General features: G+C 46.9%; 1 protein-coding gene across 1 annotated transcript; it reads right to left on the reverse strand.

The window, feature by feature from the left end:
• Positions 1-1,013: 1,013 nt before the first annotated feature.
• si:dkey-172h23.2 (uncharacterized protein LOC393772 homolog) lies at positions 1,014-25,880 on the reverse strand. Its single transcript, XM_055900309.1, has 5 exons — positions 25,767-25,880; positions 16,311-16,464; positions 5,652-5,803; positions 5,379-5,544; positions 1,014-1,195 (listed from the first exon to the last, which is right to left on the reverse strand). The coding sequence occupies exons 1-5, from the start codon at positions 25,878-25,880 to the stop codon at positions 1,014-1,016; spliced, it is 768 nt and encodes a 255-aa protein (XP_055756284.1).
• Between the last annotated feature and the right edge of the window lie 1,826 nt (positions 25,881-27,706).

Raw genomic sequence — 27,706 nt, forward strand, 5'->3', positions numbered from 1 at the left:
AGTAGTGTTAGGGTGGTAAGGTACCAGGGGTAGAGGTAGAGTAGTGTTAGGGTGGTAAGGTACCAGGGGTAGAGTAGTGTTAGGGTGGTAAGGTACAAGGGGTAGAGTAGTGTTCGGGGGGTACCAGGGGTTCACAGCTCACCCTGACCAGGGGTCTCAGCTCCTCCACCAGTCTCTGGAGGGTAGGGGGGGCTGTGCCCGGTGCTGTGCCCACTGTCAGGGTGTGGGTGTTCAGCCTGGGAAGGTTACACACCACCCTGGACCCGGTGGAGGATGGATGGACAGTCCCTCTGTATGTCTTTCTCTCCGCTCTGTGTGGACCAAAATAAACTACCTGAAGACTCAGGGTCATGTGATTGGCCAACACAGTGTGAGGAGGTCGTGTGATTGGCCAACACAGCATGAGGAGGTCATGTGATTGGCCAACACAGCGTGAGGAGGTCATGTGATTGGCCAACACAGCGCAGGTCAGCAGCCAGCAAGTAGTGTTATTAATCGTCTGGTTTTACTGGGATTCTGTCCGTTAGTCTGACTGGGATTCTCTGGGATTCTGTCCGTTAGTCTGACTGGGATTCTCTGGGATTCTGTCCGTTAGTCTGACTGGGATTCTGTCCGTTAGTCTGACTGGGATTCTCTGGGATTCTGTCCGTTAGTCTGACTGGGATTCTCTGGGATTCTGTCCGTTAGTCTGACTGGGATTCTCTGGGATTCTGTCCGTTAGTCTGACTGGGATTCTCTGGGATTCTGTCCGTTAGTCTGACTGGGATTCTCTGGGATTCTGTCCGTTAGTCTGACTGGGATTCACTGGGATTCTGTCCGTTAGTCTGACTGGGATTCTCTGGGATTCTGTCCGTTAGTCTGACTGGGATTCTGTCCGTTAGTCTGACTGGGATTCACTGGGATTCTGTCCGTTAGTCTGACTGGGATTCTGTCCGTTAGTCTGACTGGGATTCTCTAAATTGTCAGACATCACCACAACATCCAGCTGGGAGAAACAACATCACGATCTGTCCTTACTTTGTGAGGAGCTGGTGCAGCTCTCGGTGGCTCCGCTGCTGAGCGACGCTTGCAGGTGTGGCCCCCTGTCTGTTGGTCAGTCTGAGGGCTTCAGGGGCCCCTGGTTGCAGTAGGAGCCACACAGCTACCCTCTTAAGACCCCGCCGTGCTGCAAAGTGGACCAACGTCTCCTGGGGCTCTGCAGGGATGGAGGGAGGGAAGGAATGAGACAAAGGGGAGGGAAGGAGCGAGAGAGAGAGAGAGAGAGAGAGAGAGAGGGTCAGGTCAGGTCAGTACAGGACAGGACAGGTCAGTACAGGACAGGACAGGTCAGGTCAGTACAGGACAGGACAGGACAGGTCAGTACAGGACAGGACAGGACAGGTCAGTACAGGACAGGACAGGTCAGTCCAGGACAGGACAGGACAGGTCAGTACAGGACAGGTCAGTACAGGACAGGACAGGACAGGTCAGTACAGGACAGGTCAGGTCAGGTCAGTACAGGACAGGACAGGTCAGTACAGGACAGGACAGGTCAGGTCAGGACAGGTCAGTACAGGACAGGACAGGTCAGTACAGGACAGGACAGGTCAGTACAGGACAGGTCAGGTCAGTACAGGACAGGACAGGACAGGTCAGTCCAGGACAGGACAGGACAGGTCAGTACAGGACAGGACAGGTCAGTACAGGACAGGACAGGTCAGTACAGGACAGGTCAGGTCAGTACAGGACAGGTCAGGTCAGGTCAGGTCAGTACAGGACAGGTCAGGTCAGTACAGGACAGGTCAGGTCAGTACAGGACAGGACAGGTCAGGTCAGGTCAGTACAGGACAGGACAGGTCAGGTCAGGTCAGTACAGGACAGGTCAGGTCAGGTCAGTACAGGACAGGTCAGGTCAGGTCAGTACAGGACGGGACAGGTCAGGACAGGACAGGACAGGACAGGACAGGACAGGTCAGGTCAGGTCAGGTCAGGTCAGGTCAGGTCAGGTCAGTACGGTATGTGTTAGTGGTACTGCTAGCCTGTGTGTGTCTACTGTTGTATTACCTCACCAACTGATCCCTGATCAGCCAGTTAGACCTGCCAGACTCCATGGTAGAGAGCTGTACTGTCTACTGGTGTATTACCTCACCAACTGATCCCTGATCAGCTAGTTAGACCTGCCAGACTCCATGGTAGAGAGCTGTACTGTCTACTGTTGTATTATCTCACCAACTGATCCCTGATCAGCCAGTTAGACCTGCCAGACTCCATGGTAGAGAGCTGTACTGTCTACTGCTGTATTATCTCACCAACTGATCCCTGATCAGCCAGTTAGACCTGCCAGACTCCATGGTAGAGGGCAGTACTTTCAGAGCTGTACTTAGAGCAGTGGACATCAACAGCTAGTGAACGTATAGTGTAGTGAATGGACCAGTCTGCTGGCGATGCAGGACGGCCCAGTGGTATGACTGGTATTGGGCCACAGGATGAATTGGCTGCAGGGGACTGTGAAGATGAGGACTGTGAAGATGGGGACTGTGAAGATGAGGACTGTGAAGATGAGGACTGTGAAGATGAGGACTGTGAAGATGAGGACTGTGAAGATGAGGACTGTGAAGATGAGGACTGTGAAGATGAGGACTGTGAAGATGAGGACTGTGAAGATGAGGACTGTGAAGATGAGGACTGTGAAGATGAGGACTGTGAAGATGAGGACTGTGAAGATGAGGACTGTGAAGATGAGGACTGTGAAGATGAGGACTGTGAAGATGGGGACTGTGAAGATGAGGACTGTGAAGATGAGGCCTGTGAAGATGAGGACTGTGAAGATGAGGACTGTGAAGATGAGGACTGTGAAGATGAGGACTGTGAAGATGAGGCCTGTGAAGATGAGGCCTGTGAAGATGAGGACTGTGAAGATGAGGACTGTGAAGATGAGGCCTGTGAAGATGAGGACTGTGAAGATGAGGACTGTGAAGATGAGGACTGTGAAGATGAGGACTGTGAAGATGAGGACTCTCTACAGGACCAGAACACTGGACTGACAGATATACAGTCTGTCTCACTAACAGATTATCAGGCTATTTCTGGGACTTTAAAAGCTGCAGCACTGTCTTGTTCTGTTGTCAGTCCTCTGGGGGCAGACTATACTGTTCAGAGTTACACACAGAGAGACTACACTGTTCAGAGTTACACAGAGAGACTACACTGTTCAGAGTTACACAGAGAGAGACTACACTGTTCAGAGTTACACACAGAGAGACTACACTGTTCAGAGTTACACACAGAGAGAGACTACACTGTTCAGAGTTACACACAGAGAGAGACTACACTGTTCAGAGTTACACAGAGAGAGACTACACTGTTCAGAGTTACACAGAGAGAGACTACACTGTTCAGAGTTACACAGAGAGAGACTACACTGTTCAGAGTTACACAGAGAGACTACACTGTTCAGAGTTACTCACACAGAGAGAATACACTGTTCAGAGTTACACAGAGAGACTACACTGTTCAGAGTTACACACACAGAGAGACTACACTGTTCAGAGAGACTACACTGTTCAGAGTTACACAGAGAGACTACACTGTTCAGAGTTACACAGAGAGACTACACTGTTCAGAGTTACACACAGAGACTACACTGTTCAGAGTTACACACACAGAGAGACTACACTGTTCAGAGTTACACACACAGAGAGACTACACTGTTCAGAGTTACACACAGAGAGACTACACTGTTCAGAGTTACACACAGAGAGACTACAGTGTTCAGAGTTACACACAGAGAGACTACACTGTTCAGAGTTACACACAGAGAGAGACTACACTGTTCAGAGTTACACACAGAGAGACTACACTGTTCAGAGTTACACACAGAGAGAGACTACACTGTTCAGAGTTACACACAGAGAGACTACACTGCTCAGAGTTACACACAGAGAGAGACTACACTGTTCAGAGTTACACACAGAGAGACTACACTGTTCAGAGTTACACACAGAGAGACTACACTGCTCAGAGTTACACACAGAGAGAGACTACACTGTTCAGAGTTACACACAGAGAGACTACACTGTTCAGAGTTACACACAGAGAGAGACTACACTGTTCAGAGTTACACACAGAGAGACTACACTGCTCAGAGTTACACACAGAGAGAGACTACACTGTTCAGAGTTACACACAGAGAGACTACACTGTTCAGAGTTACACACAGAGAGACTACACTGTTCAGAGTTACACACAGAGAGAGACTACACTGTTCAGAGTTACACACAGAGAGAGACTACACTGTTCAGAGTTACACACAGAGAGACTACACTGTTCAGAGTTACACACAGAGAGAGACTACTATTTGATCATGTATATATGTGTTTGCTGTTTATTCTTTGTTATAGAGAAAAAACGATTGTAGAAGGGGTTTATCCACACATCTCCATTTTGGATAGATAATTCTTCGTGTTGTTGCTTGTTTAGTGTTTTCCAATTTTCCCAGAAGTGGTTAGAGTCTATGGATTCTTCAATTACATTGAGCTGATTTCTGACATGCTGTTCCTTCTTTTTCCGTAGTGTATTTCTGTATTGTTTTAGTGATTCACCATAGTGAAGGAGTAGACTCGGGTTTTCTGGGTCTCTATGTTTTTGGTTGGATAGTTTTCTTAATTTCTTTCTTAGGTTTTTGCATTCTTCATCAAACCATTTGTCATTGTTGTTCATTTTCTTAGATTTTCTGCTTGACATGTTTAGATTTGATAGGGAAGCTGAGAGGTCAAGTATACTGTTGATGTTTTCTACTGCCAAGTTTACACCTTCACTATTACAGTGAAACATTTACAAAACATTTTGTCCAGGAAATTGTCGAGAAGGGATTGAATTTGTTGTTGCCCAATTGTTTTTAGTTATGTTTCCACACTACTTTCCTTCCATCTATAGCATTTCTTAATATTATTCAGGTCATTTGTGCCCGTGTGACTTATAATGTGGCTGGGGGACCCTAGTCTGTCCTCTGACAACAGCTCCAGGGTCTAGTGTTTAGGCACCTGAGCTTAGCCACTTTGTGTTTGGGAAAAGTTAATCCTCTTGAATGTATTTGCCATTTGAATCAATGAGGGGCACAATTTCTCTCTCTCTCTCTCTCTCTCTCTCTCTCTCTCTCTCTCTCTCTCTCTCTCTCTCTCTCTCTCTCTCTCTCTCTCTCTCTCTCTCTCTCTCTCTCTCTCTCTCTCTCTCTCTCTCTCTCTCTCTCTCTCTCTCTCTCTCTCTCTCTCTCCTCTCTCTCTCTCTCTCTCTCTCTCTCTCTCTCTCTCTCTCTCTCTCTCTCTCTCTCTCTCTCTCTCTCTCTCTCTCTCTCTCTCTCTCTCTCTCTCTCTCTCTCTCCCTCCCTCCCTCACCAGTGCTGTTCCTGAGGTGTGTCCCCAGTAGGTTCCACCCATCAGGCAGGTCCAGGTGTCTCAGTGCCAGGGACAGACTCTCATCCAGTCTCTCACATTCCTCCAGAGGGATCTGACATTCATCGAGTAACATCGCCCCCTCAAGGCCGTCTGGCCTCCCTGCAGTGCTCACCTAGGTTGAAGATACCAGGTGAGGACAATGTTATATTCACGTGCAGGGACCAGCTTTGTTCTAAATACTCTTGACTCAATCTTGATATTTTCGACCTAGATGCTCACCAGAAACTGGGCCATGTCGAAGGCCAGGTCCTGGACGAAGTTGAACAGCTGCTCCGCCACCGCCACCACAGACACCGGGGGTTCACCGGCCGGGGGATGGCCGGGTCGGGCCCTGCACAGGGTGACCTGCACCGCCTCACAGCAGTCATGGGCTGGGGGACAGAGATGAGGAGGGAGGAGAGTGTTAGAGATGAGGAGAGGAGAGAGGAGAGAGGCATATGGGGGAAGAGAGATGAAGAGAGGAGAGTGGAGAGAGGAGAGAGGAGAGAGGCATATGGGGGAAGAGAGATGAAGAGAGGAGAGTGGAGAGAGGAGAGAGGAGAGAGGCATATGGAGGAAGAGAGATGAAGAGAGGAGAGTGGAGAGAGGAGAGAGGAGAGAGGCATATGGGGGAAGAGAGATGAAGAGAGGAGAGAGGAGAGAGGAGAGAGGAGAGAGGCATATGGGGGAAGAGAGATGAAGAGAGGAGAGAGGAGAGAGGAGAGAGGAGAGTGGAGAGTGGAGAGTGGAGAGAGGAGAGTGGAGAGTGGAGAGTGGAGAGTGGAGAGTGGAGAGTGGAGAGAGGAGAGAGGAGAGAGGAGAGAGGAGAGTGAAGAGAGAGAGAGAGAGTGGAGAGTGGAGAGTGGAGAGTGGAGAGTGGAGAGTGGAGAGAGGAGAGTGGAGAGAGGAGAGAGGAGAGAGGAGAGTGTGTATTTATTCCTCATATTATAACTTTTCTATTATTTCTCTTTTTTTCTCTCTGTATTTCTATTTGTATTTATTATGGATCCCCATTAGTTCCTGTCAAGGCAGCAGCTGCTCTTCCTGGGGTTTATTGTGGATCTCCATTAGTTCCTGCCAAGGCAGCAGCTACTCTTCCTGGGGTTTATTATGGATCCCCATTAGTTCCTGCCCAGGAAGCAGCTACTCTTTCTTCCTGGGGTTTATAATGGATCCCCATTAGTTCCTGTCAAGGCAGCAGCTACTCTTCCGGAGGTTTATTATGGATCCCCATTAGTTCCTGCCAAGGCAGCAGCTACACTTCTGGGGCTTATTATGGATCCCCATTAGTTCCTGCCAAGGCATCAGCTACCCTTCCTGGGGTTTATTATGGATCCCCATTAGTTCCTGTCAAGGCAGCAGCTACTCTTCCTGGGGTTTATTATGGATCCCCATTAGTTCCTGCCAAGGCAGCAGCTACTCTTCCTGGGGTTTATAATGGATCCCCATTAGTTCCTGTCAAGGCAGCAGCTGCTCTTCCTGGGGTTTATTGTGGATCTCCATTAGTTCCTGCCAAGGCAGCAGCTACTCTTCCTGGGGTTTATTATGGATCCCCATTAGTTCCTGTCAAGGCAGCAGCTACTCTTCCTGGGGTTTATTATGGATCCCCATTACTTCCTGCCAAGGCAGCAGCTACTCTTCCTGAGGTTTATTATGGATCCCCATTAGTTCCTGACAAGGCAGCAGCTACTCTTCCTGGGGTTTATTATGGATCCCCATTAGTTCCTGCCAAGGCAGCAGCTACTCTTCCTGGGGTTTATTATGGATCCCCATTAGTTCCTGCCAAGACAGCAGCTACTCTTCCTGGGGTTTATAATGGATCCCCATTAGTTCCTGCCCAGGAAGCAGCTACTCTTCCTGGGGTTTATAATGGATCCCCATTAGTTCCTGCCCAGGAAGCAGCTACTCTTCCTGGGGTTTATAATGGATCCCCATTAGTTCCTGTCAAGGCAGCAGCTACTCTTCCGGAGGTTTATTATGGATCCCCATTAGTTCCTGCCAAGGCAGCAGCTACACTTCTGGGGTTTATTATGGATCCCCATTAGTTCCTGCCAAGGCATCAGCTACCCTTCCTGGGGTTTATTATGGATCCCCATTAGTTCCTGTCAAGGCAGCAGCTACTCTTCCTGGGGTTTATTATGGATCCCCATTAGTTCCTGCCAAGGCAGCAGCTACTCTTCCTGGGGTTTATAATGGATCCCCATTAGTTCCTGCCAAGGCAGCAGCTACTCTTCCTGGGGTTTATTATGGATCCCCATTAGTTCCTCTCAAGGCAGCAGCTACTCTTCCTGGGGTTTATAATGGATCCCCATTAGTTCCTGACAAGGCAACAGCTACTCTTCCTGGGGTTTATTATGGATCCCCATTAGTTCCTGCCAAGGCAGCAGCTACTCTTCCTGGGGTTTATTATGGATCCCCATTAGTTCCTGCCAAAGCAGCAGCTACTCTTCCTGGGGTTTATTATGGATCCCCATTAGTTCCTGTCAAGGCAGCAGCTACTCTTCCGGGGGTTTATTATGGATCACCATTAGTTCCTGTCAAGGCAGCAGCTACTCTTCCTGGGGTTTATTATGGATCCCCATTAGTTCCTGCCAAGGCAGCAGCTACTCTTCCTGGGGTTTATTATGGATCCCCATTAGTTCCTGTCAAGGCAGCAGCTACTCTTCCTGGGGTTTATTATGGATCCCCATTAGTTCCTGCCAAGGCAGCAGCTACTCTTCCGGGGGTTTATTATGGATCCCCATTAGTTCCTGTCAAGGCAGCAGCTACTCTTCCTGGGGTTTATTATGGATCCCCATTAGTTCCTGCCAAAGCAGCAGCTACTCTTCCTGGGGTTTATAATGGATCCCCATTAGTTCCTGCCCAGGAAGCAGCTACTCTTCCTGGGGTTTATAATGGATCCCCATTAGTTCCTGCCCAGGAAGCAGCTACTCTTCCTGGGGTTTATTATGGATCCCCATTAGTTCCTGTCAAGGCAGCAGCTACTCTTCCTGGGGTTTATTATGGATCCCCATTAGTTCCTGCCAAGGCAGCAGCTACTCTTCCTGGGGTTTATTATGGATCCCCATTAGTTCCTGCCCAGGAAGCAGCTACTCTTCCTGGGGTTTATAATGGATCCCCATTAGTTCCTGTCAAGGCAGCAGCTACTCTTCCGGAGGTTTATTATGGATCCCCATTAGTTCCTGCCAAGGCAGCAGCTACTCTTCCTGGGGTTTATTATGGATCCCCATTAGTTCCTGCCAAGGCAGCAGCTACTCTTCCTGGGGTTTATTATGGATCCCCATTAGTTCCTGCCAAAGCAGCAGCTACTCTTCCTGGGGTTTATTATGGATCCCCATTAGTTCCTGTCAAGGCAGCAGCTACTCTTCCGGGGGTTTATTATGGATCCCCATTAGTTCCTGCCAAGGCAGCAGCTACTCTTCCTGGGGTTTATTATGGATCCCCATTAGTTCCTGTCAAGGCAGCAGCTACTCTTCCTGGGGTTTATTATGGATCCCCATTAGTTCCTGCCAAGGCAGCAGCTACTCTTCCGGGGGTTTATTATGGATCCCCATTAGTTCCTGTCAAGGCAGCAGCTACTCTTCCTGGGGTTTATTATGGATCCCCATTAGTTCCTGCCAAGGCAGCAGCTACTCTTCCTGGGGTTTATAATGGATCCCCATTAGTTCCTGCCCAGGAAGCAGCTACTCTTCCTGGGGTTTATAATGGATCCCCATTAGTTCCTGTCAAGGCAGCAGCTACTCTTCTTGGGGTTTATTATGGATCCCCATTAGTTCCTGCCAAGGCAGCAGCTACTCTTCCTGGGGTTTATTATGGATCCCCATTAGTTCCTGCCCAGGAAGCAGCTACTCTTCCTGGGGTTTATAATGGATCCCCATTAGTTCCTGTCAAGGCAGCAGCTACTCTTCCGGAGGTTTATTATGGATCCCCATTAGTTCCTGCCAAGGCAGCAGCTACTCTTCCTGGGGTTTATTATGGATCCCCATTAGTTCCTGTCAAGGCAGCAGCTACTCTTCCTGGGGTTTATTATGGATCCCCATTAGTTCCTGCCAAAGCAGCAGCTACTCTTCCTGGGGTTTATTATGGATCCCCATTAGTTCCTGTCAAGGCAGCAGCTACTCTTCCTGGGGTTTATTATGGATCCCCATTAGTTCCTGCCAAGGCAGCAGCTACTCTTCCGGGGGTTTATTATGGATCCCCATTAGTTCCTGCCAAGGCAGCAGCTACTCTTCCTGGGGTTTATTATGGATCCCCATTAGTTCCTGCCCAGGAAGCAGCTACTCTTCCTGGGGTTTATAATGGATCCCCATTAGTTCCTGTCAAGGCAGCAGCTACTCTTCCGGAGGTTTATTATGGATCCCCATTAGTTCCTGCCAAGGCAGCAGCTACTCTTCCTGGGGTTTATTATGGATCCCCATTAGTTCCTGTCAAGGCAGCAGCTACTCTTCCTGGGGTTTATTATGGATCCCCATTAGTTCCTGCCAAAGCAGCAGCTACTCTTCCTGGGGTTTATTATGGATCCCCATTAGTTCCTGTCAAGGCAGCAGCTACTCTTCCTGGGGTTTATTATGGATCCCCATTAGTTCCTGCCAAGGCAGCAGCTACTCTTCCGGGGGTTTATTATGGATCCCCATTAGTTCCTGTCAAGGCAGCAGCTACTCTTCCTGGGGTTTATTATGGATCCCCATTAGTTCCTGCCAAAGCAGCAGCTACTCTTCCTGGGGTTTATAATGGATCCCCATTAGTTCCTGCTCAGGAAGCAGCTACTCTTCCTGGGGTTTATAATGGATCCCCATTAGTTCCTGCCCAGGAAGCAGCTACTCTTCCTGGGGTTTATAATGGATCCCCATTAGTTCCTGTCAAGGCAGCAGCTACTCTTCTTGGGGTTTATTATGGATCCCCATTAGTTCCTGTCAAGGCAGCAGCTACTCTTCCTGGGGTTTATTATGGATCCCCATTAGTTCCTGCCAAGGCAGCAGCTACTCTTCCGGGGGTTTATTATGGATCCCCATTAGTTCCTGTCAAGGCAGCAGCTACTCTTCCTGGGGTTTATTATGGATCCCCATTAGTTCCTGCCAAGGCAGCAGCTACTCTTCCTGGGGTTTATAATGGATCCCCATTAGTTCCTGCCCAGGAAGCAGCTACTCTTCCTGGGGTTTATAATGGATCCCCATTAGTTCCTGTCAAGGCAGCAGCTACTCTTCTTGGGGTTTATTATGGATCCCCATTAGTTCCTGCCAAGGCAGCAGCTACTCTTCCTGGGGTTTATTATGGATCCCCATTAGTTCCTGCCCAGGAAGCAGCTACTCTTCCTGGGGTTTATAATGGATCCCCATTAGTTCCTGTCAAGGCAGCAGCTACTCTTCCGGAGGTTTATTATGGATCCCCATTAGTTCCTGCCAAGGCAGCAGCTACTCTTCCTGGGGTTTATTATGGATCCCCATTAGTTCCTGTCAAGGCAGCAGCTACTCTTCCTGGGGTTTATTATGGATCCCCATTAGTTCCTGCCAAAGCAGCAGCTACTCTTCCTGGGGTTTATTATGGATCCCCATTAGTTCCTGTCAAGGCAGCAGCTACTCTTCCTGGGGTTTATTATGGATCCCCATTAGTTCCTGCCAAGGCAGCAGCTACTCTTCCGGGGGTTTATTATGGATCCCCATTAGTTCCTGTCAAGGCAGCAGCTACTCTTCCTGGGGTTTATTATGGATCCCCATTAGTTCCTGCCAAAGCAGCAGCTACTCTTCCTGGGGTTTATAATGGATCCCCATTAGTTCCTGCTCAGGAAGCAGCTACTCTTCCTGGGGTTTATAATGGATCCCCATTAGTTCCTGCCCAGGAAGCAGCTACTCTTCCTGGGGTTTATAATGGATCCCCATTAGTTCCTGTCAAGGCAGCAGCTACTCTTCTTGGGGTTTATTATGGATCCCCATTAGTTCCTGCCAAGGCAGCAGCTACTCTTCCTGGGGTTTATTATGGATCCCCATTAGTTCCTGCCCAGGAAGCAGCTACTCTTCCTGGGGTTTATAATGGATCCCCATTAGTTCCTGTCAAGGCAGCAGCTACTCTTCCGGGGGTTTATTATGGATCCCCATTAGTTCCTGCCAAGGCAGCAGCTACTCTTCCTGGGGTTTATTATGGATCCCCATTAGTTCCTGCCAAAGCAGCAGCTACTCTTCCTGGGGTTTATTATGGATCCCCATTAGTTCCTGCCAAGGCAGCAGCTACTCTTCCTGGGGTTTATTATGGATCCCCATTAGTTCCTGCCAAGGCAGCAGCTACTCTTCCGGGGGTTTATTATGGATCCCCATTAGTTCCTGTCAAGGCAGCAGCTACTCTTCCTGGGGTTTATTATGGAACCCCATTAGTTCCTGCCAAGGCAGCAGCTACTCTTCCTGGGGTTTAAAATGGAACCCCATTAGTTCCTGCCAAGGCAGCAGCTACTCTTCCTGGGGTTTAAAATGGAACCCCATTAGTTCCTGCCAAGGCAGCAGCTACTCTTCCTGGGGTCCAAACACATTAAGGCACTATACAGTGAAAATACAGTGCATTCGTAAAGTATTCAGACCTATTGACAATTTCCAATTTGTTTTTACATTACAGCCTAATTCTAAAATGGATCAAATAATTAAAAAATCCTCAGCATTCTACACACAATACCCAATGATGACAAAGCAAAAACTGGTTAAAACATTTTTGCAAATGTATTAATAATTAAAAACAGATATACCTTATTTACATAAGTATTCAGACACTTTGCTATGAGACTCAAAATTGAGCTCAGGTGCATATTGTTTCCATTGATCATCCTTCAGATGTTTCTACAACTTGATTGGAGATCACCTGTAGTAAATTAAATTTATTGAACATGATTTGGAAAGGCACACACCTGTCTATATACAGTCCCACAGTTGACAGTGCATATCAGAGCAAAAACCAAGCCATGAGGTCGAAGGAATTGTCCGTTGAGCTCTGGGACAGTAATGTGTTGAGGCACCGATCTGGGGAAGGGTACCTAAACATTTATGCAGCATTGAAGGGCCCCATCATTATATCATTCTTAAATGGAAGACGTTTTGAACCAGCAAGACTCTACTTAGAGCTGGCCGCCCGGCCAAACTGAGCAGTTGGAGGAGAAGGGCCTTGGTTAGGGAGGTGACCAAGAACCCAATGGTCACCTTGACAGAGCTCTGGAGTTCCTTTGAGGAGATGGGAGAATCTTCCAGAAGGACAACCGTCTCTGCAGCACTCCATCAATCAGGCCTTTATGGTAGAATAGCCTGACGGAAACCACTCCTCAGTAAAAGGCACATGACAGCCCACTTGGAGTTTGCCCGAAAGGCACCTAAAGACTCTTAGACCATTAGAAACAAGATTCTCTGTTCTGATGAAACCAAGATTAAACTCTTTGGCCTGAATGCCAAGCGTCACGTCTGGAAGAAACCTGGCATTACCCCTACGGTGAAGCATAGTGGTGGCAGCATCTTGCTGTGTGTTCGTTTTTCAGCGGCAGGAACTGGGAGACTAGTCAGGATCGAGGGAAAGATGAACGGAGCAAAGTAGAGAGATCCTTGCTCAAAACCTGTTCCAGAGCGCTCAGGACCTCAGACTGGTGCGAAGGTTCACCTTCCAACAAGACAACGACCCTAAGCACACAGCCAAGACAACGCAGGATTAGCTTCGGGACAAGTCTCTGAATATCCTTGAGTGGCTCAGCCAGAGCCAGGACTTGACCAAAATCAAACATCTCTGGGAGAGACCTGAAAATAGCTGTGCAGCAACACTCCCCATCCAACCTGACAGAGCTTGAGAGGATCTGCAGAGAAGAATCGGAGAAACTCCCCAAATACAAGCTTGGGGAGGCTTGTAGCGTGCCAAGCTTGTAGCGTAATATCCAAAAAGACTCGAGGCTGTAATCGCTGCTAAAGGTGCTTCAACAGTGTTCTGAGTAAAGGGTCTGAATAATTATGTAAATATAATATTTCCGTTTTTTAAAACATTTTGCTTCATCATTATGTGGTATTGTGTGTAGATTGATGTTTTTTAAATCTGATTTTACTGCTGCATCAGTTGCCTGATGTGGAATAGAGTTCCATGTAGTCATGGCTCTATGTAGTACTGTGGAATAGAGTTCCATGTAGTCATGGCTCTATGTAGTACTGTGGAATAGAGTTCCATGTAGTCATGGCTCTATGTAGTACTGTGGAATAGAGTTCCATGTAGTCATGGCTCTATGTAGTACTGTGGAATAGAGTTCCATGGAGTCATGGCTCTATGAAGTACTGTGGAATAGAGTTCCATGTAGTCATGGCTCTATTTAGTACTGTGGAATAGAGTTCCATGTAGTCATGGCTCTATGTAGTACTGTGGAATAGAGTTCCATGTAGCCATGGCTCTATGTAGTACTGTGGAATAGAGTTCCATGTAGTCATGGCTCTATGTAGTACTGTGGAATAGAGTTCCATGTAGTCATGGCTCTATGTAGTACTGTGGAATAGAGTTCCATGTAGTCATGGCTCTATGTAGTACTGTGGAATAGAGTTCCATGTAGTCATGGCTCTATGTAGTACTGTGGAATAGAGTTCCATGTAGTCATGGCTCTATGTAGTACTGTGGAATAGAGTTCCATGTAGTCATGGCTCTATGTAGTACTGTGGAATAGAGTTCCATGTAGTCATGGCTCTATGTAGTACTGTGGAATAGAGTTCCATGTAGTAATGGCTCTATGTAGTACTGTGGAATAGAGTTCCATGTAGTCATGGCTCTATGTAGGACTGTGGAATAGAGTTCCATGTAGTCATGGCTCTATGTAGTACTGTGGAATAGAGTTCCATGTAGTAATGGCTCTATGTAGTACTGTGGAATAGAGTTCCATGTAGTCATGGCTCTATGTAGTACTGTGTGCCTCCCATAGTCTGTTCTGGACTTGGGGACTGTGAAGAGACCTCTGGTGGCATGTCTTGTGGGGTATGCATGGGTGTCCGAGCTGTGTGCCAGTAGTTTAAACAGACAGCTCGGTACAGTCAGCTTGTCAACACCTCTTACGAAAACAAATATTGATGAAGTCAATCACTCCTCCACTTTGAGCATATTATTAATATTAGCTCTCTGTGTCCATCCAAGGGCCAGCCGTGCTGCCCTGTTCTGAGCCAACTGCAATTTTCTAAGTCCCTTTTTGTGGCACCTGACCACACGACTGAACAGTAGTCCAGGTGAGACAGAACTGTCTAGGCCCCTTACATATCATGCCGACATTTGCTAATCTGGCCAATGAAAAAATAATTAATTGGCAAAATCAGTGTGTTTTGTGATGAATGAGCGATCTGATTCAATGAATGGTGGAGCTGAGTTTGCCTTTTTGCCCAACATTTCATTGAAGGTGCTCCAGAGCTTTTTAATATCATTCTTTATTTTAATTTATCTTTGTTTCATAGTGTAAGTACTTCTTCTTTTTACTCAGTTTAGTCACATGATTTCTCAGTTGGCAGGACGTTTGCCAAACGGTAGTGCAGCCAGACTTATTTGCCGTACCGTTTGCCTCGTCCCTCTCATCCCTCTCATCCCTCTCTTCCCTCTCATCCCTCATCCCTCTCACCCCTCTCTCTCTCTCTCTCTCATCCCTCTCTCTCTCTCTCTCTCATCCCTCTCTCCCTCTCAACCATTCTTCAATTCCAAAGGGGATTTATCAATCCATGGGGATTTAACAGTTTTTACAGTCATTTTCTTATTAGTAACTGGAATAAGACATTTCATACATTTCATAAAGTGTCAAGTGCAGCATCTGGTTGCTCCTCATTACACACCACGGACCAACAAATGTTCTTTACATCATCAACATATGATTCTCTACACAACTTCTTGTATGACCTCTTATACACTATATTAGGCAGAGCCTTAGGAACTGTGGTTTTCCTAGATATGGCTACTATATTGTGATCACTACATCCGGTGGATTTGGATACTGCTTTAAAGCACATTTCAGCAGCATTAGTAAAGATGTGATCAATACATGTTGAGGACTACCTCAGGACTACCTGGCATGATGAGTCCTTGCTGTCTCCAATCCACCTGGCCGTGCTGCTGCTCCAGTTTCAACTGTTCTGCCTGCGGCTATGGAACCCTGACCTGTTCACCGGACGTGCTACCTGTCCCAGACCTGCTGTTTTCAACTCTCTACAGACAGCAGGAGCGGTAGAGATACTCTGAATGATCGGCTATGGAACCCTGACCTGTTCACCGGACGTGCTACCTGTCCCAGACCTGATGTTTTCAACTCTCTAGAGACAGCAGGAGCGGTAGAGATACTCTTAATGATCGGCTATGAAAAGCCAACTGACATTTATTCCTGAGGTGCTGACTTGCTGCACTCTCGACAACTACTGTGATTATTATTATTTGACCCTGCTGGTCATTTATGAACATTTGAACATCTTGGCCATGTTCTGTTATAATCTCCACCCGGCACAGCCAGAAGAGGACTGGCCACCCCTCATAGCCTGGTTCCTCTCTAGGTTTCTTCCTAGGTTTTGTCCTTTCTAGGGAGTTTTGCCTAGCCACCGTGCTTCTACACCTGCATTGCTTGCTGTTTGGGGTTTTAGGCTGGGTTTCTGTACAGCACTTTGAGATATCAGCTGATGTAAGAAGGGCTATATAAATACATTTGATTTGATTTGATTGATGATTTCATTCCTGTTTGTAACTACCCTGGTAGGTTGACTGATAACCTGCAGGCACTGGCTACAGTTTGAAGCTTTTTCTTTAGTGGGCAGCTTGATGAATGCCAGTCAATATTGGGCATCAGTACTCAGTCTATGATTCTCTGATATATGTACATGTTGCTGTATGTGTCTGTTGACCAATCCAATCCTCTGTGTGATTAATACAGTTGATTAAAAGTCTTACCGGGACAGAGGGTGCGCAGGGTGTCATGGCCGCTCCACAAGGCACTGGTCAGGTGACTCTGGGAGGACCCAGAGAACAACAGGAAGTACTCCTCACCCTCCTCATCCCCAGTCTGCTCTTCATCACATAGCTGTACTGTTATCACAACCTTACCCTGCAGAGAAGGAGAGGAGGTTACCTTGCTTAACTGCTTAAAAGTGTAGAAATGCCAATGAGATTTTACAGTTGGTTTTTGTAAGTTTTCCACAAAACTGTGAGAGCTGTTTAGGTGACAGAAAATGTCCCATTGTGATTAGATTTTTCATTTTATTCTGATATTTTTTTAGCCTAAGTTGGAAAAACAACAAAAGCAAAGTAAAAGCACAAAAACACAAACAAAGAACCAATTACCTATACATATTACCTATACATATTACCTATACATATTCCGAGTTAAATCCCCCACCTCCTCCCCCCTCCACCCACATATGAATTTAAATACAACATAACATAAACTCAGCAAAAAAAAGAAACGTCCTCTCACTGTAAACTGCGTTTATTTTCAGCAAACTTAACATGTGTAAATATTTGTATGAATATAACAAGATTCAACAACTGAGACATAAACTGAACAAGTTCCACAGACATGTGACTAACAGGAATGGAATAATGTGTCCCTGAACAAAGGGGGGGTCAAAATCAAAAGTAACAGTCAGTATCGGCTCCTCCTCTGTCACGGCTCCTCCTCTGCAGTGCAGGGGGCGGTTCCTCCTGCAGGCAGAGGAGGGTCGTTAAGTGATTGGAGCCACCTGGGCTCAGGGTATAAAGCTGTCACTAATCACTCTTGCTCTCTCTCTCTGCTCCTCCAGGTATGCTCATGATTTGTTTGTTCCTTTTTAGTTTTGCATAGTTTCCACTCAGTCATGTTCACACACACATATTCATGCACCCATGCACTTTACATACACCTTACATTATGATACATCCACACCTCATTCCTATTTCTTAGTTTAAGTTAATAGTTTGCTTAATAATAAAGAACACTTTTGAATTGCCCTATACCTGTTGTTCGTGTCCTCTCATTTGTCACAGGCTATGAGCCGGCTTGTGACAAGTGGGGACTCGTCCGGGATAGTAGTTAACTTGGGTTAGTTTAGTTCAGATTGACAATTTTTTTTGTTTGAGTGGATGTTTTGGTTGGGCCAATTTTGTTGAAGAGAGCGTTGAGAGCCATGTGTTCTTTTGGTTCAGTTAGCTTGGTAGCTAAGCAATTCACTCTGTGTTTTTCTGGGTTTTGTTCAGGTGGGAGTCCTCTCCTGTTCAGGCATATCAGCAAGTGTCAATAGGAGGCTTGTGGTGTTTTTGTTTTAGGTGGCAGTGAACGTGGGTAGAGCATCCCTTTCCCTTTTCCCCTACATCGGCTCGGGAGCACCTCCGTGGTTATGGGAGGGCCGCCAGTTTCTGGTTGTCTTTTCCACTCCACTGGTTTTGTGTGCATAAAACCCCACCACATGTGACTGCCCGAAGACCAGGGCCAGTTAGTTAGTAGTTTTTGGAGGATAGTGGGGTGTGGCTCCTGTCCTTGAACCCAGATTGACAGCAGGTGAGTTGTGTTTTTTTGAGCATTTGTAATAGTTGTATTGGTTGAGGAAAATGTCTTCCATTTTGTGTAGTTTTGTTCAAGCTCCTTCAGAGGTAGCCTTAGAGTTGTGTACTAAGGAGCAGTTAATTGAAATTGCTGAACATTATCAGATTGAGATTGTTGATAAAAAAATTAAAGAGACTGTTAAAACTAGCTTAAAGCAGGGTCTTAGGGAAATGGGTGTTTTTGGCGGTCAGTCTGCTAGTAGTGAGGGTGCAAGTTTTCAGGCTAGCCCTTCATTAACTTTTGAGCAGCAGAGGGAACTGTTGCAAATGCAAAGGCAAATGCAATTAGAGCAAATGCAAATGCAATTAGAGATAGAGCGATTGAGAAATGCTAATAGACCGGAAAGACTACCACAGTTTGATGTTTCACAGAATCTTCATTTGTTGCCTAAATTTGATGAGTCAGATCCAGACACATACTTTACTTTATTTGAGCGTATTGCAGAAGCTAGAGCTTGGTCAGATTTGGACATGACTATGTTGTTGCAATGTGTACTTACAGGTAAAGCACGTGAGGCTTTTGCAGCACTGAGTGTAGCTGACAGTAAAGTTTATGCTAAAGTTAAATCAGCAGTTCTGAAGGTCTACGAGCTTGTGCCAGAGGCATATCGTCAACGTTTTCGTTACAGGAAAAAGTTAGATTCACAAACCTATTCTGAGTTTGTTTGTGATTTAACTTCTGCATTTAATCGTTGGTGTACAGCTTCTGAAGTTAGTACTTTTGAGGGTCTGTCTAATTTGATTGTGTTAGAACAGTTCAAAAATTCTGTTCCTGACCAGGTTGCTACATACATGAATGAACGTAAAGTTAAGTCTCCAAGTGATGCAGCAATCCTTGCAGATGAGTACAGGCTAACACATAAAAGCCATTTTGAGTCAAACAGTGATATGTACCATAAGAATAACTTTACTCCTAGGAATAGTAGGTCACCTTTTTGGGGGGCATCTTTCCAAAGGCCTCGGCAGAAGTTTAAGTCTGGAGGACTTAAAGCACCGGTTAATGCTAATACCTGTCGCTACTGCTTAGTTGAAGGACATTGGAAGAAAAATTGTCCTCTGCTTAAATCAAAACAGTCAGTTCAAGTTAAACCTGCTGTGATGGCAAGTCCTGTTACAGCCTCTGACCACCAGGGTGAGCTGTTTCAGCCACTAGTTGAGTTTGATTCTCAGTTTTCCCGCTGTGATTTTTCAGCCTTTATTTCAGATGGTGTAGTGTCCCTGGTAGATGGCAACCAGAATGTTAAAATCAAGATCCTAAGGGACACTGGAGCTAGAGATTCTTTTATTCTGGAATCTGTTTTGCCGTTCTCTAAAGAGTCTGATACTGGCCGTTGTGTAATGGTATGTGGTATGGGTTTAGTTCCATTCTCTTGTCCTTTACATGAAGTTACCCTAAAATGTGGTCTGATAGAGGGTGATGTAGATGTTGGGGTTAGACCTCAGTTGCCAGTAGAGGTAGTACACATGATTTTGGGGAATGACTTGGCAGGTAGTAAGGTGTGGGCAGATGGCAAATTAAACATCTGTAAGAAACAACCTTCAGTGACCCCTGCAAGGGAATCTCCGGATCAGAACTGTGTGTCTCCTGAGGTATTTCCAGTTTGTGCGGTTACCCGCGCAGCCTCTCGTAAGGAGATTGAGAGTAAGCCAGAAAGTCTTGAGTTGCCAGTCAAACTCCAGACAGAACAGTTGACTAGTTCTAGAGATTCATTGATGGCTGAGCAAAAAGCCGATACTACTTTGGCTGATCTGTTTGATAAAGTGGTTCCTGATTCAATGGTGAGGAATAGTGCTCAGTGTTATTTTCTTCTTGATGGGCTGTTGGTCAGGAAATGGGTTCCACACTATGATAAGGGTTTAGGAGAACCAGTCTTTCAAATAGTTGTACCTACTACTTTGCGAAATAAAGTGTTGCAAACTTCACATGGTGATGTGGCAGGTCATATGGGTGTTCGTAAAACGTATGATCGTATACTTCGTTATTTTTTCTGGCCACGTTTAAAGCGGGATGTATCTCAGTTTATTAAAACTTGTGATACGTGTCAGCGCACAAGCAAGCCAAATCAGGTTGTAAAGCCTGCACCGTTGTATCCAATACCAGCCGTAGGGCAACCTTTTGAGCATCTTATTATCGATTGTGTTGGGCCATTACCAAGGTCCAAGTCAGGTCATAGCTACTTATTAACTGTTCTCCCGAAAATTTAATAAGTATCAGAAACTATTCTGTAATTGAAAAGGAGGCTTTAGGTCTCATTTGGGCTTTACAGCACTTCAAGGTCTATGTTGGTTCTGGTTTGACCCCTTTAACTGTGTTCACTGACCACAACCCACTTGTTTTTCTGAGGTCCCTGCAAAACCCCAACCAGCGCCTGATGCGTTGGGCTTTGTTCTTGCAACCTTTCAACCTTGATATTAGACACATTAGTGGTAAGGATAATATCATTGCTGATGCTCTGTCCCGTGCTCCTTTAACCTAGCTTGTACCTTTTCTCTGTTGACCCCTACGGGCTGTGCCTCTTTCCTCTTAAATTGCTCCCCAGGTACCAGGGCTGCCGAGTTTGAGGGACGGACAGTCGGCTGGGGGACACGGGGCTACTGCTAGGAGCCGGGATTGTTTTTTTTTGTTTATTTGTTTTTGGGGAAATTTGAATTATTTTGATTATGTTGGAGGAAGTTGGGTTGAGGGTGGGACCCTCATTTTAAGGAGGGGGGTGTCACGGCTCCTCCTCTGCAGTGCAGGGGGCGGTTCCTCCTGCAGGCAGAGGAGGGTCGTTAGTGATTGGAGCCACCTGGGCTCAGGGTATAAAGCTGTCACTAATCACTCTTGCTCTCTCTCTCTCTCTGCTCCTCCAGGTATGCTCATGATTTGTTTGTTCCTTTTTAGTTTTGCATAGTTTTCACTCAGTCATGTTCACACACACATATTCATGCACCCATGCACTTTACATACACCTTACATTATGATACAACCACACCTCATTCCTGTTTCTTAGTTTAAGTTAGTAGTTGGTTTAATAATAAAGAACACTTTTGAATTGGCCTATACCTGTTGTTCGTGTCCTCTCATTTGTCACAGGCTATGAGCCACTTGTCACAAGCCGGCTCATAGCCTGTGACAAATGAGAGGACACGAACAACAGGTATAGGCCAATTCAAAAGTGTTCTTTATTATTAAACCAACTACTAACTTAAACTAAGAAATAGGAATGAGGTGTGGATGTATCATAATGTAAGGTGTATGTAAAGTGCATGGGTGCATGAATATGTGTGTGTGAACATGACTGAGTGAAAACTATGCAAAACTAAAAATGAACAAACAAATCATGAGCATACCTGGAGGAGCAGAGAGAGAGAGCAAGAGAGATAGTGACAGCTTTATACCCTGAGCCCAGGGTATAACCCTGAGCCCAGGGTATACCCTGGTGTGGCCACCAGCTGCATTAAGCACTGCAGTGTATCTCCTCCTCATGGACTGCACCAGATTTGCCAGTTCTTGCTGTGAGATGTTACCCCACTCTTCCACCAAGGCACCTGCAATTTCCCGAACATTTCTGGGGGTAATGGCCCTAGCCCTCACCCTCCAATCCAACAGGTCCCAGAATCTCAATGGGATTGAGATCCTGGCTCTTCGCTGGCCATGGCAGAACACTGACATTCCTGTTTTGCAGGAAATCACGCACAGAACGAGCAGTATGGCTGGTGGCATTGTCATGCTGGAGGGTCATGTCAGGATGAGCCTGCAGGAAGGGTACCACATGAGGGAGGAGGATGTTTCCCTCGCCTTCCTGCGTCAGTGCTTTTGTTGGCCCACCATGGAGAAAGATTTCCGGGAGTTTGTCTCAGGCTGTTCGGTTTGTGCCCGGAACAAAACTCAGCTCCAGTCTACACCCTCGGCCAAAAGGTTCTCATCAAAGGACCTGCCATTGAAGGTGGCATCAAAGAAACTTTCCCCCTGATTCATTGGTCCCTTTGAAATGGACCCCTCCGCGGTGCACCAGATACTTCCAGACTCTCTCAGGATCCATCCTACCTTCCATGTATCCCTGATTAAACCTGTCTGCTCCAGTCCCCTGCAGCAGCTCCTCCACCCCCTCGGCTCATACCGTCCGGGGGCTTCTGGACGTGTGCCGTCGGGGTCGTGGCTAGCAGTACCTGGTGGACTGGGAGAGATACAGGCCTGAGGAGCGCTGCTGGGTGCCCCGCCGTCACATTCTGGACCCCTCTCTCTTACGGGATTTCCATACCTCACACCCAGATAAGACTTGGTCGGGCGCCAGGTGGCACCTGTAGAGGAGGGGTACTGTCACATCTGCTCCTGCAACGCCCTCTACTGCTCATCCTGTGTCTCCTTGACCTGCCGCCACTCCCCCTGTACTCTCTCCCTCTTCCTCTCCCTCTCTCTCCCTCTTCCTCTCCTCTCTCTCCCTCTCCCTCTCTCTTTCTCTGTGTGTGTGTGTGATTGTGTGGGCGGAGACAGGTGTGCTGGAGTCAGAGCAGAACCCCACCAGCTGCAACCTGTTCCATAATCAAGACCTCTACAAATACTGAGCCCTGCCACTACAGCGCTGCCAGATCGCTCCAGCCTCAGCCACCGTACCTGGTTTCCAGCAACCCGCCCGAGCTTCCCCTGACCTGCACTCCATCTCCCCGTGTTTCAAAAAATACCTTGGCTACTTCCTCCCAGTCCCCTTGTCTGAGTCTGCTCTTGGGTTCCCCTGTTCCACTCCGCGTAACAGACTACAGACTGTGGTTAAGGTGTAGGAGTCAGTAGTGATCGGTAGTCAGGCTGATCTCTCAGGGTAACAAGGGAGTTTCTTCTGACACACTGAACTCTGGTATCTGATTTTCTGAATGGTGCAAAAGGGCAACACTGCCCTGTATCTCCTCTGTCTTCAGGCCCTGTACCTCCTCTGTCTCCAGGCCCTGTACCTCCTTTATCTCCAGGCCCTGTACCTCCTTTATCTCCAGGCCCTGTACCTCCAGTGTCTCCAGGCCCTGTACCTCCTCTGTCTCCAGGCCCTGTACCTCCTCTGTCTCCAGGCCCTGTACCTCCTCTGTCTTCAGGCCCTGTACCCCCTCTGTCTCCAGGCCCTGTACCTCCTCTGTCTCCAGGCCCTGTACCTCCTCTGTCTCCAGGCCCTATACCTCCTCTGTCTCCAGGCCCTGTACCTCCTCTGTCTTCAGGCCGAGTACCTCCTCTGTCTTCAGACCCTGTACCTCCTCTGTCTCCAGGCCCTGTACCTCCTCTGTCTCCAGGCCCTGTACCTCCTCTGTCTCCAGGCCCTGTACCTCCTCTGTCTCCAGGCCCTATACCTCCTCTGTCTTCAGACCCTATTCACACTACTAATATACTACAGCCACCCCAGACCCTATTCACACTACTAATATACTACAGCCACCCCAGACCCTATTCACACTACTAATATACTGCAGCCACCCCAGACCCTATTCACACTACTAATATACTACAGCCACCCCAGACCCTATTCACACTACTAATATACTACAGCCACCCCAGACCCTATTCACACTACTAATATACTACAGCCACCCCAGACCCTATTCACACACTACTAATATACTGCAGCCACCCCAGACCCTATTCACACACTACTAATATACTACAGCCACCCCAGACCCTATTCACACTACTAATATACTACAGCCACCCCAGACCCTATTCACACTACTAATATACTGCAGCAACCCCAGACCCTATTCACACTACTAATATCCTACAGCCACCCCAGACCCTATTCACACTACTAATGTACTACAGCCACCCCAGACCCTATTCACACACTACTAATATACTACAGCCACCCCAGACCCTATTCACACACTACTAATATACTACAGCCACCCCAGACCCTATTCACACTACTAATGTACTATACAGCCACCCCAGACCCTATTCACACTACTAATATACTACAGCCACCCCAGACCCTATTCAACCTACTAATATACTACAGCCACCCCAGACCCTATTCACACTACTAATGTACTATACAGCCACCCCAGACCCTTTTCACACTACTAATATACTACAGCCACCCCAGACCCTATTCACACTACTAATATACTGCAGCCACCCCAGACCCTATTCACACTACTAATATACTACAGCCACCACAGACCATATTCACACTACTAATATACTACAGCCACCCCAGACCCTATTCACACTACTAATATACTACAGCCACCCCAGACCATATTCACACTACTAATATACCACAGCCATCCCAGACCCTATTCACACTACTAATATACTACAGCCACCCCAGACCCTATTCACACTACTAATATACTGCAGCCACCCCAGACCCTATTCACACTACTAATATACTACAGCCACCCCAGACCCTATTCACACTACTAATATACTACAGCCACCCCAGACCCTATTCACACTACTAATATACTACAGCCACCCTAGACCCTATTCACACTGTGACGGCCCTGAATATTTCTGAACCGTCTCAATGCTTCTCCTTCTAATAGGGCGCTTCCCCTTTAATTCCCATTAAATAGCCAGCATCAGCTGCGCAAAGGTGAAGTTGTGATTGAGACATGAATGAGGATGTGTACTACCTTCAGTTCATGAAGCTTCGCCATTACGTTTGTTTTGTTGCCTTACAGTGTGTTTTGTAGCCTTAAAGCGAGTTTACCCAGGATTGGATCCACTCTGTGCGTCTGTGGACTACAACTCTCCGTTGGTTTTCGTGGCCTTTTCTCCGCTGGAGATCTGTTGGCGGATTGTCTGACTGACCGACTGACTACAACTTTTTGTACACGGTATTTCATTTGTTTGGGTGATGTATACTGTGATTTATGTAGTTGTGAGGACGTATTATTCTTTGGTTAATCTTTGATACGCTTTATAGTTGTGTTGCAAAATAAGTGTCATTTTGAGTGTATGAATATACTTGGTTTACGCTATGGACAAACGTTGCGTGACTAAGGTCACTTCAGTCACTGAACTTATTTACCGGGCTGGACTCTTTTTATGCCCGAGGTACAGGACATTTCTAAAGGAACATAAGTGCATTAATTGTTATATTGTTGTGTGTGATCATTTATGTTGTTAATACAACCACGCAAAAGAATACACTTGTTTGAAGTTCTTTCCAATGTTTTAAGGGGTTTATGAAAAGTATATTTCCATCCTTACTTTTAATAAGTCCTTTGTATTGGTGTGACTTGACGGACCAGATGGGACTCATTCCCTCCCAAACTAAAAGGAGAAACCAATGTTTTCTCTGGTAGGCTCAACCTACCTGGCACCCCTAGAAATAACCTCAAGTCAAAACCGTTACATAAAAAATGGCACCCCAGATGGGACCTCAACATTGAGAACTAACCAAAGCAAATCTTTTGTGTGGAATTAAAACAATGGATTCACCCCAAGAAAATGTGCTCATCCATATCCTACCTGTCAATGGGAATACACAGGGTCATTCTGACTACCAAGCCAACAATACAAATCATAATGTGAATGGAAATAAAGGAGTTGATTTGGGCCAGAGCCCTGGGAATCTGAATGCTCGGTCTGGACCACAGGCCACAGGTCTAACTAGTAACTCACTTATTGACATGGATCTGTGTGGAAGTACTGAGCTAGCCCTCCCTCTGACGCCAAACCTTCCTCCATTGTCTGGTTTATCTCCAGAGATTGTAGTCTTACAACTTCAAGGTGACATCCTTGATATTCGTCAGACTCAACAACATCTCCAAACTCTAATCCACCATAAATTCAAATGTCTGAGTGAAGAGCAACAACAGAGCACCATGGAATTCAGAAACTCCCTGAGTAGTCTAACCCACACTCTGACAGAGCTCAGTGAGAGTGGAAGACAGGAAATTACTGGTGCCATGGACAGGCAGTTTGACTACCAACAAAGCCAACTCACTGCCACTCTCCAGTGGCGCCTGCAACATCATCACACTGAGGTCCTCAAGGACGTCAATTCTGTTTTTTCTCCCCTGGTAAACACTGTAGACCACTTGCAGACAGCGCTCTCTAATTGTGTTAAAATGTTGGATGATGTGTCTGTTGACATGGCCTCCATTAGGCACAACTCCTTGCACAGAGCTTCTCTTGTGTCCACTTCTGTTCAGACCACTGAGGGCCAAACGGGCACCTCAGAACAGCCAAGACAAGGCCATGATGCAGCCACCCCTTGCAGGATGCAATCCACCATGCATCCTGGTGTTCATTTTCATGGTCCGATAACTCCCTCACCCTCTACTTCCTCAATCCCTCCTAGCTCTTTTGTTCATGGTGATTTGAGTAGACGTCATGTGGGAGCGATGCCCATTAAATTGCAATTTCCCACCTTTGGGAAAAAGGATGACAGTCCTGATCCGCTAATGGATCTGGAAAGATGTGTGGCAGTCTTCTCTGCCGTTGCTCCGGTACCACTAACCCTGGGTAATCCTTCTGATGATCTCCTTTTACAGGCTGTAAGAAGAGCTCAGCTGGAACAGCCAGAGGAGTTAAGGCTGTTGGAACAGCTGCAGAATAATGCTGATGTGTGTACTTCAAAGCTAGGACGCACCGGACTCCTGAAGCACAAAATATTCCTTACACAGGAAATGCCGATCAAGCAAAAGCCATATCGTTTGTCCCCAGCGAAGCTAATAATCCAAAAGGGACTCATTAATGATATGTTGACACAAGATATAATAGAACGTTCCTCCTCTCCCTGGGCTGCTCCTGTTGTCCTCATTCCAAAAAAGACTGGTGGTCTTAGATTTTGTGTAGACTATAGGAAGACCAACAAGGTTTCCCAGACTGATGCCTATCCTCTTCCCACCATCCACGAGATCCTGGAGTCATTGTCTGGTGCTGTTATGTTCACTACCCTTGACCTCAATAGTGGCTATTGGCAGGTTGAGATGGACCGGGAAAGCAAGGACAAGACTGCTTTTGTCTGTGCTGAGGGCTTGTTTTCCTTTAAGGTGATGCCTTTTGGATTAAAGAATGCACCTGCCACTTTCCAAAGACTCATGGAGATTGTGTTAGGTGAGCTCAAAGGGAAGATCTGTTTCGTCTACCTGGACGATATAATTATCTACTCCCAGAACAGAACAACACTTTCAAGATCTTCAAGCAGTGTTGGACAAGCTAAGAGAAGCTGGTCTGACATTGAATATGAAGAAGAGCAACTTCTGCCAAACCTCCCTGAAGTTCCTTGGCCATATTGTGTCTTTTGACGGCATTCATGTGGATCCTGAAAAGACCAAGGCTGTACAAGACTTCCCTGTGCCAACCACACTCAAGGCCCTTCAACGGTTCCTTGGGATGGCTGGATGGTACCATCGGTTTGTGTGGAACTTCTCCCAGGTGGCAGAACCCCTCAACGCGTTGAAGCGAAAAGGAGCGAAATTCCGATGGACGGCAGAGTGCCAGAACTCCTTTGAAACCCTGAAACGACACCTCGTCACACCTCCCATTTTGGGTCATCCCAACTTTGATTGCCCTTTTGTTGTTTACACTGATGCAAGTGATGTTGGACTTGGTGCTGTCCTAGTCCAACAGACTGGACTTGGTACTGAAGAAGTGTTAGCGTTCGCCAGTCGGACATTGAATGGAGCAGAACGGAACTACTCCACAACCGAGCAAGAGTGCCTTGCAGTTGTCTGGGCTTTGGAAAAGTGGAGGTACTACCTGGAGGGAAGACACTTCACTGTGGTCACTGACCATTCCTCCCTTGTGTGGGTGTTCAAGACCAACAAACCAAGCACCAGGCTCATCAGATGGG

Source organism: Salvelinus fontinalis, chromosome 35 (assembly GCF_029448725.1).
Source record: "Salvelinus fontinalis isolate EN_2023a chromosome 35, ASM2944872v1, whole genome shotgun sequence".
NCBI lineage: Eukaryota > Metazoa > Chordata > Actinopteri > Salmoniformes > Salmonidae > Salvelinus > Salvelinus fontinalis.

Excerpts from the sequence above, each read along its gene's own strand:
- si:dkey-172h23.2 (XM_055900309.1), bottom strand. The coding sequence starts at position 25,880 with ATGTTGCAGGCGCCACTGGAGAGTGGCAGTGAGTTGGCTTTGTTGGTA. Across the intron at positions 5,545-5,651 it reads TCGACATGGCCCAGTTTCTG|GTGAGCACTGCAGGGAGGCC; the intron begins GTGAGCATCTAG and ends TCTTCAACCTAG. Across the intron at positions 1,196-5,378 it reads GGGGACACACCTCAGGAACA|AGCCCCAGGAGACGTTGGTC; the intron begins GCACTGGTGAGG and ends CCATCCCTGCAG.